Genomic DNA, 16,586 nt, shown 5'->3' on the forward strand with positions numbered 1-16,586 from the left:
TAAAGAATATCATCAAAGAATACATACCAAAGGATGGGATAGTCACATATTGAGAGCTAAAAATGAATAATCAGAGAACTACACTGGGAGCTTTCTTTAGTCAGTTAATAAATATTTATTAAGTGCCTAGTACGTTCCAGGTACTATGGCAAGTACTAGAGTCAAAGATATGAAAAAGACTTTTAAGTCAAGGAGTTTACAGTCTTAGGGGAGGAAATGACATTTTTTAAAAAGGATGCAACCCACACAAATTATCAGAATTTCTATATATTACTAACAGAGCACAGCAGCAAGAGATAGAAAGAGAAATTCCATTTAAAATAATTGTAGGCAAAATAAAATATTTGGACTATCTTTGGAACTATATGAACACATTACAAAATACTTCTCACACAAATAAAATCTGATATAAACAACTGGAAAAATACCAGTTGCTCATAAAAAGGCCAATCTAATATAATAAAAATGACAATTCTACCTATATTGGTCTAGTTGTTCAATGTCATACCAATCAAACTGCCAAAGAATTATTTTATAGAAATAGAAAAAAATAACAAAATTGATCTGTAAGAACAAAAAGTTAAGAATATCAAGGGAAATTCATTTGTCAACTATATAGAGAACTGAGTTAAATTTATAAGAATTCAAGCCATTCTCCAATTGATAAATGGTTAAGGGATATGAAGAGACAATTTCAGCTGAAAACATTAAAACCATTTCTAGTCATATGAAAAGGTGGCCTAAATCGCTATTGATCAGAGAAATACAAATTAAGACAACTCTGAGATGCTATTACACACCCCTCAGATTGGCTATGATGACAGGAAAAGATAATGATGAATGTTGGAAGGAATGTGGGAAAACTGGGACACTAATACATTGTTGGTGGAATTGTGAACTCATCCAGCTACTCTGGAGAGCAATTTGGAACTATGTTCAAAAAGTTATCAAACTGTCCATACCTTTTGATCCAGCAGTGTTTCTAGCGGGGTCTATAGCCCAAAGAGATCTTAAAGAAGGGAAAGGAATCCACACGTGCAAAAATGTTTGTGGTAGCCCTTTTTATAGTGGCAAGAAACTGGAAACTGAGTGAATGCCCATCAGTTGGAGAATGGATGAATAAGTTATGATATATTAATATTATGGAATATTATTATTCTATAAGAAATGATCAGGAGGATGATTTTAGAGAGGCCTGAAGAGACTTACATGAAGTAATACTAAATGAAATGAGCAGAACCAAAAGAGTATTGTACATGGCAATAGTCGTGTATTATTATACAATGATAAATTCTGTTGGACATGACTCTTTCTAACAATGAGATGATTCAGGCCAGTTCCAATGATCTTGTGATGAAGAGAACCATCTACACCCAGAGAGAGGACGGTGGGAACTGAATGTGGATCAAAACATAGCATTTTCACTCTTTTTGTTGTTGTTCATTTACATTTTTTTTCTCATTTTTTTTCCTTTTTGATCTGATTTTTCTTGTGCAGCAAGATAATTGTATAATTATGTTTACATATATTTGATTTAACATTTATTTTAACCTGTATAACATATATTGGATTACTTGCCATCTAGGGGAAGGGATGGAGGGAAGGAGGAAAAAATTTGGAATACAAGGTTTTACAAGGGTTAATGTTTTAAAAAAATTATCCATGCATAAGTTTTGAAAATAAAAAGTTTTAATTAAAAAATATATCAAGGGAATTAGTGAAAAAAAAATACAAAAGATGATGGCCTAGCAGTACCAGATCTAAAACTTTATTATAAAGCAGCAGTCATCAAAACTTTTGGTCCTGGCTAAGAAATAGAATAGAAGATCAGTGGAATAGGTTAGATACACATGACCTAATAAGCAACCTAAATAGCAATCTAGTATTTGATAAACACCCACACTCCAGCTTCTGGGATAAGAATCACTATTTCACAAAAATTGCTGGGAAAACTGGAAAATATTGTGTCAGAAACTCAGCATAGACCTACATCTTATATTCCATACCAAAATAAGATCAAAATTGGTACATGATCAGGGCATCTAGGTGGCACAGTGGATAGAGCACCAACCCTGAAGTCAGGAGAAATGACCAGCAGGATGATTTCAGAAAGGCCTGGAGAGACTTACACGAACTGATACTGAGTGAAATGAGCAGGACCAGGAGATCATTATATATTTCAACAACAATACTATATGATGACCAGTTCTGATGGACCTGGCCATCCTCAGCAACGAGATCAACCAAATCATTTATTTATGCCCACGTGCATTTTTGATTTCCTTCACAAGCTAATTGTACAATATTTCAGAGTCTGATTCTTTTTGTACAGCAAAATAATGGCTTGGTCATATATACTTATTGTGTATCTAATTTATATTTTTAATATATTTACCATCTACTGGTCATCCTGCCATCTGGGGGAGGGGAGAGAGGGGATAAGAGGTGAAAAATTGGAACAAGAGGTTTGGCAATTGTTAATGCTGTAAAGTTACCCATGCATATAACCTGTAAATAAAAGGCTATTAAATTTTTAAAAAAAGAAAAAAAAATAGAAATAAGTAGTTGTAATGAATTGTCTTTATGAACATCCTATTACTTTCTAAGGCAAACAGGTAAATTGACTCAACAGCATTGTTTGGAATAGCTTTCTATTGCTTGTGCACCTTGTACCAAAGTTGCTCATAGAATTCGTTTACCTTCTTGGAAATCTTGATGGCAAATTAATAACAACATAATGTTAACTGGGGAAACAATGAAATTTAAAATATGAATAAATAATTGTATCTTAATACAATTTTGTTTTACAATCTAAAAATATCATTCTTAGAAGGGATTGATGGGCTACCAAAGGAGTTTGTGACATCAAAAGGGAAAGGAACCCTGCATTAGGACATCATGTCATCATTGTTTTCTGCAAGAACTCTTCTCTTTTTTTTAGATGAACTTTTTTTTTTAATAAACCAAACATCTATCTTCTCTCCCTCCCTTCCTTCCCCCTCTTATAAAGATTTCAGGTTGCCTTATATAAAATTTCAGGTTGGATCTGAACTCAGTGAGTCTTCCTATCTCCACTACCAGTGTGCTCACCATGGTGCCACCTACCTGCCTCAAGAAAGTCAAGAAAACCATCCTCAGATACTTAACGCTTCCTAGCTGTGTGATCCTGGGCAAATCACTTAACTCCAATTGCATCAACCCTCCCCTCCCCCCCCAAAAAATACGGTACATGATTTGGGCATAAAGGGTGATACCATAAGCAAATTAGGAGAGCAAGGAATAGTTATCATATCTTTGGAGAAGGAAGGAATTTATGACCAAAGAAGAACTAGATAACATTATGAAATGCAAAATGGACAATTTTGATTACATTAAACTAAAAAGCTTTTTGCACAAACAAAACCAACACAAAAAAAAGATTAAAAGGGAAGTACAAAACTGCCAGTGTTTCTGATAAAGACCTCATTTCTAAAATATATAAAGGATTGTGTCAAAATTTATAAGAATTCAAGTCATTCTCAAATGATACATGGTCATGGTCATGAACAGAATTTTCAGATAATAAAATTAAATCCATCTATAGCCATATGGAAAGATGCTCTAAATCACTATTGGTTAGAAAAATGCAAATTAAAACAAGTCTGAGGTACCACCTCTCAGATTGGCTAACATGACAGGAAAAGAAAATAATAAATGTTGGAGGGGATGTGGGAAAATCGAGACAACTAATGCATTGTTAGTGGAATTATGAAATGATCTCCATTCTGGAGAGCAATTTGGAACTATGCCCAAAGAACTATAAAACTATGCATGCCCTATGATCTAACAGTGGTACTCCTGAGTGTGTATCCTAAGAATATCATTGAGGAGGGAAAAGGATCCACATATGCAAAAATGTTAGTAGCGGTTCTATTTGTAGTGGCAAAGAATTGGAAAGTGAGTAAATGCCCATTAATTGGGTAATGGCTAAATAAGTTATGGTGTATGAAAGTACTGGAATATTATAGTGCTATAAAAATGATGAAGAAGCTGGTTTTTAAAAAGCTTGGAAAATTTATGCAAAGTGATGTTAAGCAAAACAAGTAGCACCAGGAATATAGTGTATACAGTAATAGCAAGATCAACTATGAAATAGTTGCAATAATAGCAATAATCAACTATGAAACACTTGGTTCTTCTCAGTAGTTTAGTGATCCAAGGCAATGCGAATAAACTTTGGGTGGAAAAAATGTCATCTGCATCCAGAGAGCAAATTATAGAAAATGAATGTAAATCAACACATGCTATGTTCACTTTTTTCCTTTTTCTTCTGTTTTTTTTTTCCCTCTCAGAACTTTTTCCTTTTGTCCTGATTTTTCTCTCCCAACATTCATAAAGAAATGTGTATTTTTAAAAATTTAATGTACATGTACAACTAGAAAAATAAGAAAACAGTAAAAAATAATCCTATCTTCTACAAAAGATGTAGTAGCATAGCTAACTGGGAAATGAAGAAAGAGCTGGCCAGGAGGCCCTCTTTTAATGGAGGTTTAGGGAGGAGCTCTTTGATCCACTTTCCATTTAGATATCCTAGAGACAGAAGGGACTGGTGAGATATGAGTACCAAGGTTGATTTGATCCTGAAGGATGATAAGGTCCAGAGTAGAGCAGTCAGGTAAAAAATCCTCATGACATCAGAAGGGCAAAAGGAAAGATTTCAGGATGTTGAGTGAACCACCCATGGCAAACTATTGGGAGGAAATGTTAAAGGTTGAATAGGACAAGCAGAAGTGGATGGGTTTTGAGTGAAATCATTGAATGAATGAATGAAATTTGAATACTTGAAAGTTCTCTGAATAAAAAAGTAGGTCTGAGTATTACAACATTGGATGAACTTTGTAGTATAACCTGTTTCCATACTGGAATCTATATGGTGTACAATTCTATACTAGAAATAAGGGAGATCTAGATTAAAATCTTGACTCTGACACCTAAACTATTGTGGCCAGAGGCATCTCTATTAAAAGATTAGCATTAGCATCTAATATCTCAAAGTCCTCACCTACAAAATGAGAGTGATAATACTTCTGGCATCAATTTCATAGGGTTGTTGAGAGCCTAAAATGTGATAATGTATGTAAAATGCTTTTGAAATCTTGAAGCCCTAAATGAATGTTATTATTATTCAATTCTGAAATTCTATTGGAAAAACCCAAATAAGAGGAAACCTAAATCATCAGCTGATTTATGTTGATTGTCATATATAAAAAAACAGAAGGCAATAAGCTTAGCAAACTAAACCATTTATGGATAAGGTTAAGCAAACTTTTTTCCCTCAAAAGTATTTTTAAATCTGAAATATTCAGATAATTGTCTCAATTCCATATTTGCTTTGCCTGTACATTTCGAATGTTAACAAGTTCTGACTGTTCATAAGCTAAGAAATTATTCATATATGCAAAACTGCTTCAACCCCTATATTTAGTAAAAAAAAAAAAAGTCTCAGATGGAAAAATGAATTTTTTTTTATTTTAGGAGTTCAAATGTATCTTAGAAGGTATAACCAGCCAAGTTGTTATCAGCCAAGAAAGAGGCAAAGCTGTACTTCAGAGAAGCAAAAAGAAAGAAAAAAACTGAATATCTCTGAAGGACCAACTTGGATTGTTTTTATAATCAACTATGGATTTTAGCAGTGTTTAAAAAAAAAAACAACTCTATATAATATCACCAAAATATCACACTCTACTTAGAAGTGATTTAGAATTTCCTTATGTTGTAAAAATTATCATTATTTACATAATATTAAAATATTTAAGAATAACACTAAAAATGTTTTGCTTTCAGAAAAGAAATGAGCACTTTTAGTACTTTGGTTGGGTAAGGGAATTGACAAATGAGCAATGTTTACAGTACGTTCTAAAATTGACAGGAAAAAAAGATAATGCCAATTTGTCATTGTGTACCACACTACTGTAGAATTTTAATAAAATCATGATTTATATTCTATCACAATCATGGATCAAGTATATGATTTAATTCTCAAATAATCCAATTTATTTGAATAGTTAAAATACAGTCAGTGTACTAGGGGCTGCAGATATTTCATAACAAAGTTAAAAGTTACCCTCCAAAATACATTATTAAGAATTAACACAAAACAAATGAGATTATCCAGCTGCCAAAGTAATTCACCCCTAGGAAATGATTTCTAAACATTATGCTAATAAAGATCAGGGCCTTTCCTGCATATTAGCAAAGGCCTTTCATGTCTCTCTTAGAAAGAAATCAATTAAAATGTAACTAATGTAAAACAGACTATAATTTTTACAAATTATAACATATCCATCGTTGACATTTCAACAACCTCATTGATATAGATCACAATCCAGTCAAGCTTCTTATCCTATGAGATTGTTTATATCCTTCCTTGAATCCATCCCAAGGGATGGACCCTTGACCATCACAATATTACATAATAACAGATGTATTTGATGAAAGCTAAACAAAACTGAAAAATGAGAGTTGATTAATAATTTCTACTGAATCGATCCAAGAGATTGACTCTAAAAATAAAAAATAAAATTAAAAAGTGATCTAAATTATTGTAGCTGCAGACAAAGTAATTTGAGAGGGAAGGCACTACTAGTCCTGGGAAGTTAGTTAATAAGATCATATATTTAAAGGGGCTTCTGAAGTCACTAAGTCCAACCCATATTTCATAGCTAACAAAAATGGGACCTAGAGAGATTAAATGATTTGTCCATAGTCAGAGTGTTTGAATCAAGATTTGAATCCAGGACTTCCTAGCTTCAAGTCTGGCATTCCATCTACTACAATAAGCCATCCCTTAAGGTCCCTGTCCTCCTTTATGAAGATTCTGTATTCACAATGCAATTATTTATTGATATTTTTTATTTTCCAAGTGACTTTCCTAAGAAGAGATAATCAATACTAACTTCCAATTAATGGAAGTGCTCCCACTGCTTTGTCAAGTATCTTTCATTGTAAATAAATAAAATTTTATTCTGGTTTATAAAAAGTCTTCTTGTGTGAGTTTCAGTGATACAAATTATTTAACAAGGACCCAAACATTTCCATTTCAGATGAAATAAAAATCAAGCTTTTGAGAACCAGATTCTGGATTTGCAATGACTAGCATAAGATGTAGATATTATAAAAATATCTGCCATGTATACACACATATATGTATATATACACTCACATATAAATATGTGAAGGGGGGAGAGAAAGAGAGAGAGAGAAGGAAAGAGGGAGAGAGAAAGAAAGGGAGAGAGGAAGAGAGGGACAGAAGGGATTAAAGCATGGACTTGGTGTTTGCTGTACTGGCAGCTAGGGCAGATAAATGTGTTTATGCATTTTATAATATACATTATGTGTGTGTATATATGAGACACTTTTTCAAATAAAAAGTCAAATGACGGAGTCTCAATTTTAAATACTGCTTTTACATATAAAATAGTTTATAACTACTTCCTAAATATAATTTACAAAATGGAATGACTTTAAACCCCCAAATTAAGAATAATATAATCAAAATTTAAGATCAAAATTTCAATATGGGAGCTCTAAGGAGCATTTTCTTAACCCTAATGAATGCAAAAAAAGATTGATTAAGTAGAAAACAACCAAAAAATTTAAAATATAATGAACTAAATCTTTTGGAAGATGCAAATTATTAGTATGTGTGAGTAGAAGACGGGAAAAAAACAAGAGAGAAATAATCATTGCTTCACAGTTCACCTATCTTGTCCTCTAGAAATTAAAGTTCTGTGCTAGTCAGGCACTAGAAATACGAGGGTAAAAATGAAACAGTGATTACTCTCAAGGAGCTTCTGTCTTCTCATATATGTACAAGAATAAGAAAATACAAGACAAATGTGAAAGAAATCATTTTGGAGGGAAGGTTCTAAGACCCAGGGCATTAGGGAAAAAATTCCTGTACCAGCAGGTCTTTGAACCACAAAAAAAAAGTTTGTGAATGGATGTCCATCAGTTGGAGAATGGCTGAATAAATTGTGGTATATGAAAATTATGGAATATTACTGTTCTGTAAGAAATGACCAACAGGATGATTTCAGAAAGGCCTGGAGAGACTTACACGAACTGATGCTAAAAAAAAAAAAAAAAAAAAAAAAAGTTTGAAGAAAACCAGGGATTCAAGGACATTAAGGTGAGAAGAGGGTGCATTTTAGACATAGGGACTGACAATACAAAGGGACTAGAGGTCGAAGTTTTGTGTATGAGGAAAAGCAAGAAGACAAGATTGGTTGGATTAAGGTTGACTGGACGATAGGGTGAGTAAAGGAGAGTAAGAAGGTTGGAAATATAGGATGGTGCTCATAGATCATAAATTTAGAATTGATAGGGACATTGGAGGACAATCTAGTTCAATCTCCTGATTTTAGAGAGGAGGAAAGTGAAGTTCGGCTTAATAGAACAAGTAAGTATCTGAATGGGATTGGAACCCATGTTTTCTTCATTCCAGGTTCAGTACTTTATCAGTCAATCAATAAACACTTGCTAAGGGAGCTAGGTGGAATAGTGACTAAAACACTAGGCTCAGTCAGAAAGCCCTCAATTTAAATCCACCCTTGGTCACTTACAAGCTGTGTGACCCCAGGTAAACCACTTAACTTCTATTTGCCTCAATTTCCTCATCTGTAAAATGGAGATTCTATTTGCCTCAGTTTCCTCATCTGTAAAATTGAGATAATAAAGTGCCTATCTCCCAGGGATTGTTTTGAGTATCAAATTAGATTAAATTTAATATTTGTAAAGTATTTAACATAAAGTAGATGCTATATTTGTTGTTGTTCAGTCATGTCTGATTCTTCATGACCCTGTGCACCATACCATCCATAGTATCTGTCTATGTATCCGACCATACTGTCTATGGTTTTCATACTGTTTCTTTGCAAAGATACTAAAATAGTTTGCCATTTTTTCTCCTGTGGATTAGAACAGAGCTTACGTGTTTGCTTAGGGTCACACAGCAAGGAACTGTCTGAGACCAGATTTGAGTTCAGGCCTTTCTGACTTCAGGTCATTCTATCAGGACTATCAGGACATTTTATCCACTGAGGCACCTCAATGCCTCAATAGGTATTATCTATTATTATTATTACCTCCCAGAGTTAGTGTGAGGATCAACTGAAATAACATCTGTAAAGGTCCTGCCACATAAAACATGCTTAATAAATACTTGCTTGTTTCCTTCCTTTCTTCCTCTCATATTCAATATGCCATCAAGTCATCACATGATCAAAAATTTACAGTTAGAATATCAATCACCAGTACATGCATTACATTACATTCTACCAATTACATGTATAACCTATGTTAGATTGCTTATTGTATGGGGGGGGGGAGAAAAAAACTTAGAAATCAAAATCTTATAAAAGTGAATGTTGAAAATTATCTTTACATGTAATTGAAAAAAATACTATTAGTGAGTGGGGGAAAGAATATTAATCACCAAATGAAATTCTTTTATTTTAAGAGTGGGGAAACCGAAACAAAGAGTAACAAATAGCAGAATTAGCATTTGAGCCCAAGTCCTCCACTTCATATAGTCCAGGATATTCTTCTTCAATTCTCTATACCTCTTTAAATCCCTAACTTCCTTTATACATCAACTCAGGCATCAGTTCCCACTTGAAGCTTTTTCTGATGCTTAGTCATTAGGGTTTTTTTCTCACTTCAAATGACTTTGGTTTGTTTTGTATTTGCTTATTAGTTGCTCACCCTTATCCCCCTAAAAAATGTCATTTCATGTTTTGTATGACTTCACATGTGGTTTCTTAATTGTGGGTGAACATATGGGAAAAAAACCTAGAACTCAAAAATTTTTAAAACAAATGTAAAAAAATTTGCTCCAAATATAACTAGGGAAAATATTAAATGTATAAATAAGTAAATCAAATACAAAAAAATGTCATTTCTTTATGGGTAGGAACTGTTTTTTTCATTTTGCTTTTTTATCTCTAGTCTTGAACACAGTAGGCTGTTATGAAATGATTTCCTCACATACATTCTTTTAATTTCCCTTCTATTATCAGAATCCCAGACCAAACTTAGAACTCCAAACTTCTTTCAAGACTCACAAGGGTTACCTCTTACTTGAAAACCTTTCCTTGTACCCCTAGTTGTTAATGTTCTCTCCTCCTTTAAACTACCCTGTATTTTCTTATCCCTTAATAGACTGTAAGTACCTTAAGACCATGGATTAACTATTTTTCTTTTTGCTCTAGCATCCTGTAAAGGGCCTACTATACCACATACTGAAGAGAATGAAATCAGCTAGAAAGGAAGATTGGGATCACATTATAGAAGTATACCCTGAAGGCTAGAGTAAATTTCTATTTACCTTATTTATTTGAGAGATTGAATGACATAGTAGAAGAAATACTATACCTGAATCAAATAAAATCTGGTTTCACAGCTTGATTCTAATATTTACCTAATGATGTGACCTTAAACAAGTCCCATAGCCTCGATGGAGTCCCAACTTCTTCATCTATTACTTGCATTCCTAAGATACCCATTACACTATTTCATAGGAGGTGTTTTGAAGAAAGCATTTTGTAACCCATAAGGTACTTTATAAAAGTGAATTTCTTTAACTAGGAAGTATAGAGATTTTGAATAGGACATAGGCAAAATTAAAATAGCTTAAAGAAGACAAATGTAGAGATAGAGGTAAGAGTGAGAGATGGAGCCAATGTGGAAGGTAATTACAGCAGTTCACGAGTGAAATAATAGGAGCCTGAATTAAGGGGACATGAAGAGTCATCCCTGATATGACCAATGCCCCCCCCAAAAAAAAGCAAAAACAAAAAAGTGTTAAGAGGAAATATTTTTAAAAGAACTAGTGGGAGGAGCAACTAGGTTGGGACAGTGGCTAGAGCCCAATTTGAAGTCAGGAGGACCTGAGTTCAAATCTGGTCTCAGACACTTAACAATTCCTAGCTGTGTGACTCTGGGCAAGTCACTTAACCTCAATTGCCTCAGCAAAAAAAAAAAAAAAAAAAAAAAAAAAAAAAAAAAAAAAAAAAAAAAAAAAAATAGTAAAAAAAAAATTATGTCGTGAATAATCTAAGTTATTACTCTGATATACCTGTTAGGTCTTTTCTGATCCTGAGTTTTCTTAAATTGAGCCCAACTGTATAAATAAAAATCATCCAGGCACTGTGCTAATCTATTTGGGTAGGTATGCTGGACATAAAAGGACAAAAGGATCAAGTCAAGGCCCTCAAGAAGCTTTCATTTTACTAGAGGGAATAAAACATTTACCTGGATTGAAAACACAAGTTGAGAAGAGGGGAGAGAGCATTAGTAACTAGGGAAATCAGGACAGAAACAGGAGGCTGCCTTTAGAGATGGCATCTGAGCTAAGCCTTGGAGGAAACAAAGGGTTTGAGAGACATCATCAAGAGATGCCATTCTAGGGACTGGGAGTATTGGTGCAAAGCTGCAAAGATGATCTGGGTCAGGAGAACAGTAACTAGTTCGTTCTATTAGGAAGTTAGAAGATGACAAATGTCAATTAAATAGTTTGTACTTTATACAAGACGTAAAGAGGCAGATTATAGAATTCTGTCAATTGTCTGGGTAACTCAAGAAAAAGGTACTTTCCCCTAAAATATCTGAATAGCTTAAAATTTTTTCATCTAAATGTTATAAAAACACGCTAACACTATTCTCTTCCTTTTCTTACTTTATATCTTTCTTAGTTTCTCTCCTTGACCTCTTGTATCTTTATAACCAAATAACAATATATTTGTCCCCATGTCCTCAAGGCATTCCAACGTAGACCTTCTAACCCTACTGAATGAAATCTTTTTCACATTCTAGGTAATCATTCTCTTCCTGCCAAGAATTTTTTTACCCTAAATGGTATCCCTTTGATCTATTTGAGAATAGATAATTCTATTAGAACTACATAGTAGCTTTCCTCCAAAATAAGAGAGATTTATAAGTAAAATAAATATAATTTTTTGGCAAATCAGCATTCCTCTATCAGAAAAAGACTACATGAGTCATTGCACTCTGTGATGAACATTCATGGATGATTAGGGAAACCTTTAAGTTCTAACAGCCTTGAAATTTAAGCATAGTATTCTTTTTTTTTTTTTTTTGAGAACTTGTTGTAACAGTCCTATCTGTAAAAATAAGGCTGTAAAACTAGAATGAGACAGTATAGTGAATTAAGAAAACATACTGGATGTGAAGATGACCTGGGTTTAAGCTCAGTTGTCATTTACTTCTGAAACCTAGGACAAGCTACATCTCTCGAAGTCTATTTCTTCATTATGAAAAATCCCAGGTCTCTTGCATCTCAAAAGCATATGTTCTTATAGGGCACTTTTAGGTCTCTTTATTTCCATCTATGTTTGTAAATACATACATGCATACATGCATACATACATACACACATACATACATACATTTTCTTTTCTAGAAGGCACAACTGTATTTTAACTCCTGGAACTAAGGTACTAGTATTAAATATAATAAATATCCTGCTTTTCTTTGCTTAGGCATTGCCTAAACACAGGATTATGGCACCATCATTAAAAGGGCAAGGTGAGCTTTAGAGAAAATGGTAATGTTGATTTTTCAACACAGTTAATGTAGATTTTGATAGGATTAAATGTTCTTTGCAGTTTTTTTTTTTCTTTGTGTAACTGACTGAAGAAGGCCAGTGTCAATCTTTGCTGTCACATTTTGGACAGTTGCTTTGTTCTCTAAATACTTTTCAGGTGGAGGGGAGAAGGGATTAGGACCGTATTTAGGGAACTGACTAGCACAAAAAGAAGGCTGCATCAATAAAACTTTTTAATGTGGGGGATAGGATACACATTATTTATGGAGTGTTGGCGAGTTAGCCTCTTCTATGATATAAAATTTCAATTTCAGCACACAAGCCCAAGGCTTAACATATAGATTGTTCAACAGTGTGCCACATTTCACCTTAACAAGGCTGCAACCTTTCAAACTGACTAAAATGGGCAAATGATTCAAAGCTCTTAGCTCTAGGCTAAGGTGTTAAATCAGGAAGCTAGGAGTTTAGAAGACCAATTAGCCTGTTGCTTCCTAAAAAAAAAAAAAAAAGAGAGAGAGAGAGCTTAATTACAGAAAAAGGTGGTTTCTCTCAGATTCCAATAACAATTTTTTCTAATGAAGGACCTGGGGAATTTTCTCAAATTAACTGGTGATTCCTCTGTCGAACTGAAAAGGAATACTTAAAATCTTATTCATTGTACTCGCCTACCCTATTCCGTCCCAGCTTGTTCTATTATGTCAAGGAAGGTCCAGAGCTACAGGGATAATGAAAGAGGTCCAGGGAAGACCCTGTTTTCCTTTCGCTTATTAGGCTGGAGCCTCTCAGGCAACAACAGAAGCCCGAAGTCCAGCAAATGGACAAAACAGAGAAACTGGACAGACTGACTGGACGGGACTGAACACTGGGGAGAGGGCAAAGAAGCGGTGCGTCCTACCCGGAAGGCTCCCTCCCAGGGCCGGCGGTGTACCTGCTCTGTTCCTCCAAGCTGTGGTTGTCCACAGCCGCTGCCCGCCAGTCTGGCAGGGTGCTGGCACACAGTACTACCATGGATACGATCACGAACACCACCGATACGGTGGCTAAGATTTGCGCGGCCAACGAGGATGTGGGCTCCTCGAAGGTCCTGCGCATCCGTTCTAGCCAGCGTTTCTTGGCAGCCGCTGGCTCGGACCCCCTGGCAGCCCGTGCCTCCTCGCGGCCAGGCGCACCCAGCTCGTCAGCTGAGTAGAAGGTGTAAGTATCAGACATGCGGTCGTCTAGGCGCCGCTGGCAGCAATACTCGAGATGTGCGCCCTCCAGACCCCAGTAGACCATTTCGTTATAGAAGGAGAGTTCACACATCCGCGGCGCGAAGCGCAGCTTGCCGTGGCCGCGCACGTAGAGCAAGATGAAGCCGAAGGCCTCCGAGTGCCTGTCGAAGAAATATTCGTTGCGCTCACGGTCGTAGTCGTCGCACACCTCGAGCACGTCCCGCTCCGAGCGACAACCGTGGAGCCGGCTCACCCGACTCAACGGGAAGTCCTTCAACAGTTCCCGGGACAGCGAGTAGCGGGCGCCGCCCACGTTCAGCACCACCGAAGCCATCCCTCCTCGGCCCAAGGTCATGGTTGGCGTGGCCGGTCAGCTTCAGGGCTCTGCTTATTCCCCACCAATTGGCTTCCCTCAGCACACAAGGAGCTGTACGGCGTAACTATTTGTCAGGGGGTGTACGTGCTGTCGGGGACCCCCAAACAAACTAACTGCGCCTTCCAACGGCCGTTGGCCAGGGTAGATGTGCCCAAGGACCCCCAGGGGTTTGCAACTACGTCTGGCTGCCCCGTAACCACCCCCAGCGCCGCCCACGATCGCCAGTTCGGGGCACGCACTAAGGAATTCCCCAGCAAAGTGTCGCCTGCAAGGGGGATCGCAGGGATGACGTGAGGTCGGAGCTCCTGTGACCTCACAGGATTCAGTGGCAGTGGACGGTGAGGTCCCGTCTTCAGCCGTTCCCCACCCTGCCTCCAGTTTTCTCTGCCCCTTGAACCGTAGTCCTCTTCAGAGTTTTTTTCGCCCCCCCCCCCCGCGTGAGGGTAAAACTGCCACCAGCCTCGATGCCAGTGGTGTCCCCTTCACTGCCAGGAGAATGTTGTCTCGGTGGTCTGAGCTGAGTCTTCCGCGACCTATGAGCCGTCGACGCCGTTCCCACTGTTGCAACCCCAGAGAAGATGAGGGGGCTCTGGCAGAAGAGATGCGGGATGTCTGGGGGAGGGAGCACTCTTCGACGCCCCCAGAGCTGCTCCCTCAGACTAAGGTTGCAGCCAACAGCCGTCCTGAGGCAGAGGCAGAGTCGGCGAGGCGGCTCCTTGGAGGGAGAACAGAGGCGGCGGGGGCGGGGCCTCAGGCCCGCCCCTCCCTCCTCTTCCCGCCCCAGTCCCCCTTTCTTCCCCTGCTCAGCTTCCTTCTCTTTTTCCCTGCCTCCCCTTCCCTTTCAGCTCCTCCCTCCCCACTCGGCCCCACCTTACTGGGGCCCCTCCTCGCTTGCCGGGATTCCCCGGGCTCCCTGTTCCCCGCGCCGTCAGCCCACCCTTCCGTAGCAGGTCCGGGAGCGGGTCCCAGCGCCTCCCGCGGACCTGTAGACCCCCTCTCCTAATAGGTGTGAAGACACTGTCGGGGAAACCCTTGGCTGATTGGGGAGGAGGTTGGGGGGCAGGAAAGGGACAGTCGGGACTAGCATTGTGCCCGGTTGCTGTTGACGGGGAGAGAGAAAAGGGAGAATCCTTCAGCTGGTGCCAGAACTGGGGAATGGAAGAAATGGTAGAGCCGGAAAATAAGGGCGCGAGAGGTGGATGGAGTAAGGACCTGAACCAAAGCTCCCGTGGATGAGTCGGGGCTCCCGCCCCCCCCCCCACTCCGGAGCACTGGGGGCTGTCGGGGGAAGCTGCCAGTCCCCATGCCCACGGCAGAGCTCCAGTAGCGGGCGCGAGAGCAGAACAACCTGTCTCCGCTGAAGCTGCCAAAGACTGCCGGTGCCAGGGGTTCCCGGGAAGAGCTGTGGATGCCCAGACCCCGGCGCGGGATTGGGGAATGGGCTTTCCGAGGGAGGTGGCAGACGGGATTGGAAGGGCCTTTTCCAGACAATTGCGTGCCTAAACCAAGCTCTGGCTCTGGAACATCCCCGAAGAATTTCTCGGTGACTAAACCAGTCTTAGCTTTTCCTGCCGACTTTCTTCGGTTCCCTCCCCCGCTCAGAAGAGACCCACGTAATGTGTGCTGTAGAGAGAGAGAGTGAGAGCACACATCAAAGCATCCATCCGTCAGTGTCGATTGCCCGCGCTGCTTCCCTCAGTTTCCTCCCTTCCCCTAAAGAGAAGCCGCCCCTACCAGTTCTCCCGCCTCCATAAGCACCCTCCTCCGCAAAACCCTAAAAAAATGAGGCGAGCACATTGGTATTGATCCGCAGTAGGACCTTCTCATTACCAACCACTTTAAAATACAATAAAAGCCCCAAAGGGCGTGGACTTGATAGTGAAAAAAGGAGGATTCTTTTTCTTTTCCTTTCCTTTTCTTTTCTATAACTTCAAGCAGGGGGAAGAGAGCTGTTCCTAGTATATGCCTTCAAATCCCTGTCCCTAACTATAACCTTAGGCTAGTCACTTAATCTCTCAGCCTCAATTTACTCCTTTTCAAAAGGAGTGATTATAATGGACATTCATAAGGAGGTTTTTTTTTTGGGGGGGGAGAGGTTTCAATGCGAATCCTGCCATCCTTTCTCAAGTGCACTAGTTACATTATTATGCTTCTTCATAATGTCCTGGTTTCCTGAGTATGCAATGATGGATTGCAGCTTCTAGTACCCCAAGACCTAGGGAAGGTGCTCCTTGAGGGACTCCTCAAAGGATTCTGCAAAGGATCCTGGTGCATCTGCACTTTGGCCAGTGCCCAGGGTTGCTGGGTTTCCTTGTCTTGAATTACCTCCCACATTCTTAGCTGTTCACCATGATACCAGCGGCTTAAAGATGTCCCAATGCCTAAATTCTTTTAG

The 16,586-nt window shown here is 38.4% G+C and overlaps 1 protein-coding gene across 3 annotated transcripts in view; it reads right to left on the reverse strand.

Annotated features, from left to right (window-relative positions):
* The window catches only part of KCNG3 (potassium voltage-gated channel modifier subfamily G member 3), a 50,264-nt gene extending 35,337 nt beyond the window's left edge, over positions 1 to 14,927 (reverse strand). For 2 of the 3 annotated variants that reach the window (XR_004231687.1, XM_031950408.1), the window contains exon 1: positions 13,500 to 14,927. Coding sequence is in view for 2 of the 3 variants with exons in the window: in XM_031950408.1 (XP_031806268.1) it covers positions 13,500 to 14,170 (671 nt within the window). In the remaining variant the exon portion in view is untranslated. The remainder of the gene's footprint in view (positions 1 to 13,499) is intronic. The other variant, XM_003758324.3, reaches the window with a different exon arrangement.
* Between the last annotated feature and the right edge of the window lie 1,659 nt (positions 14,928 to 16,586).

Source organism: Sarcophilus harrisii, chromosome 2 (genome assembly GCF_902635505.1).
Source record: "Sarcophilus harrisii chromosome 2, mSarHar1.11, whole genome shotgun sequence".
NCBI classification, from domain to species: domain Eukaryota; kingdom Metazoa; phylum Chordata; class Mammalia; order Dasyuromorphia; family Dasyuridae; genus Sarcophilus; species Sarcophilus harrisii.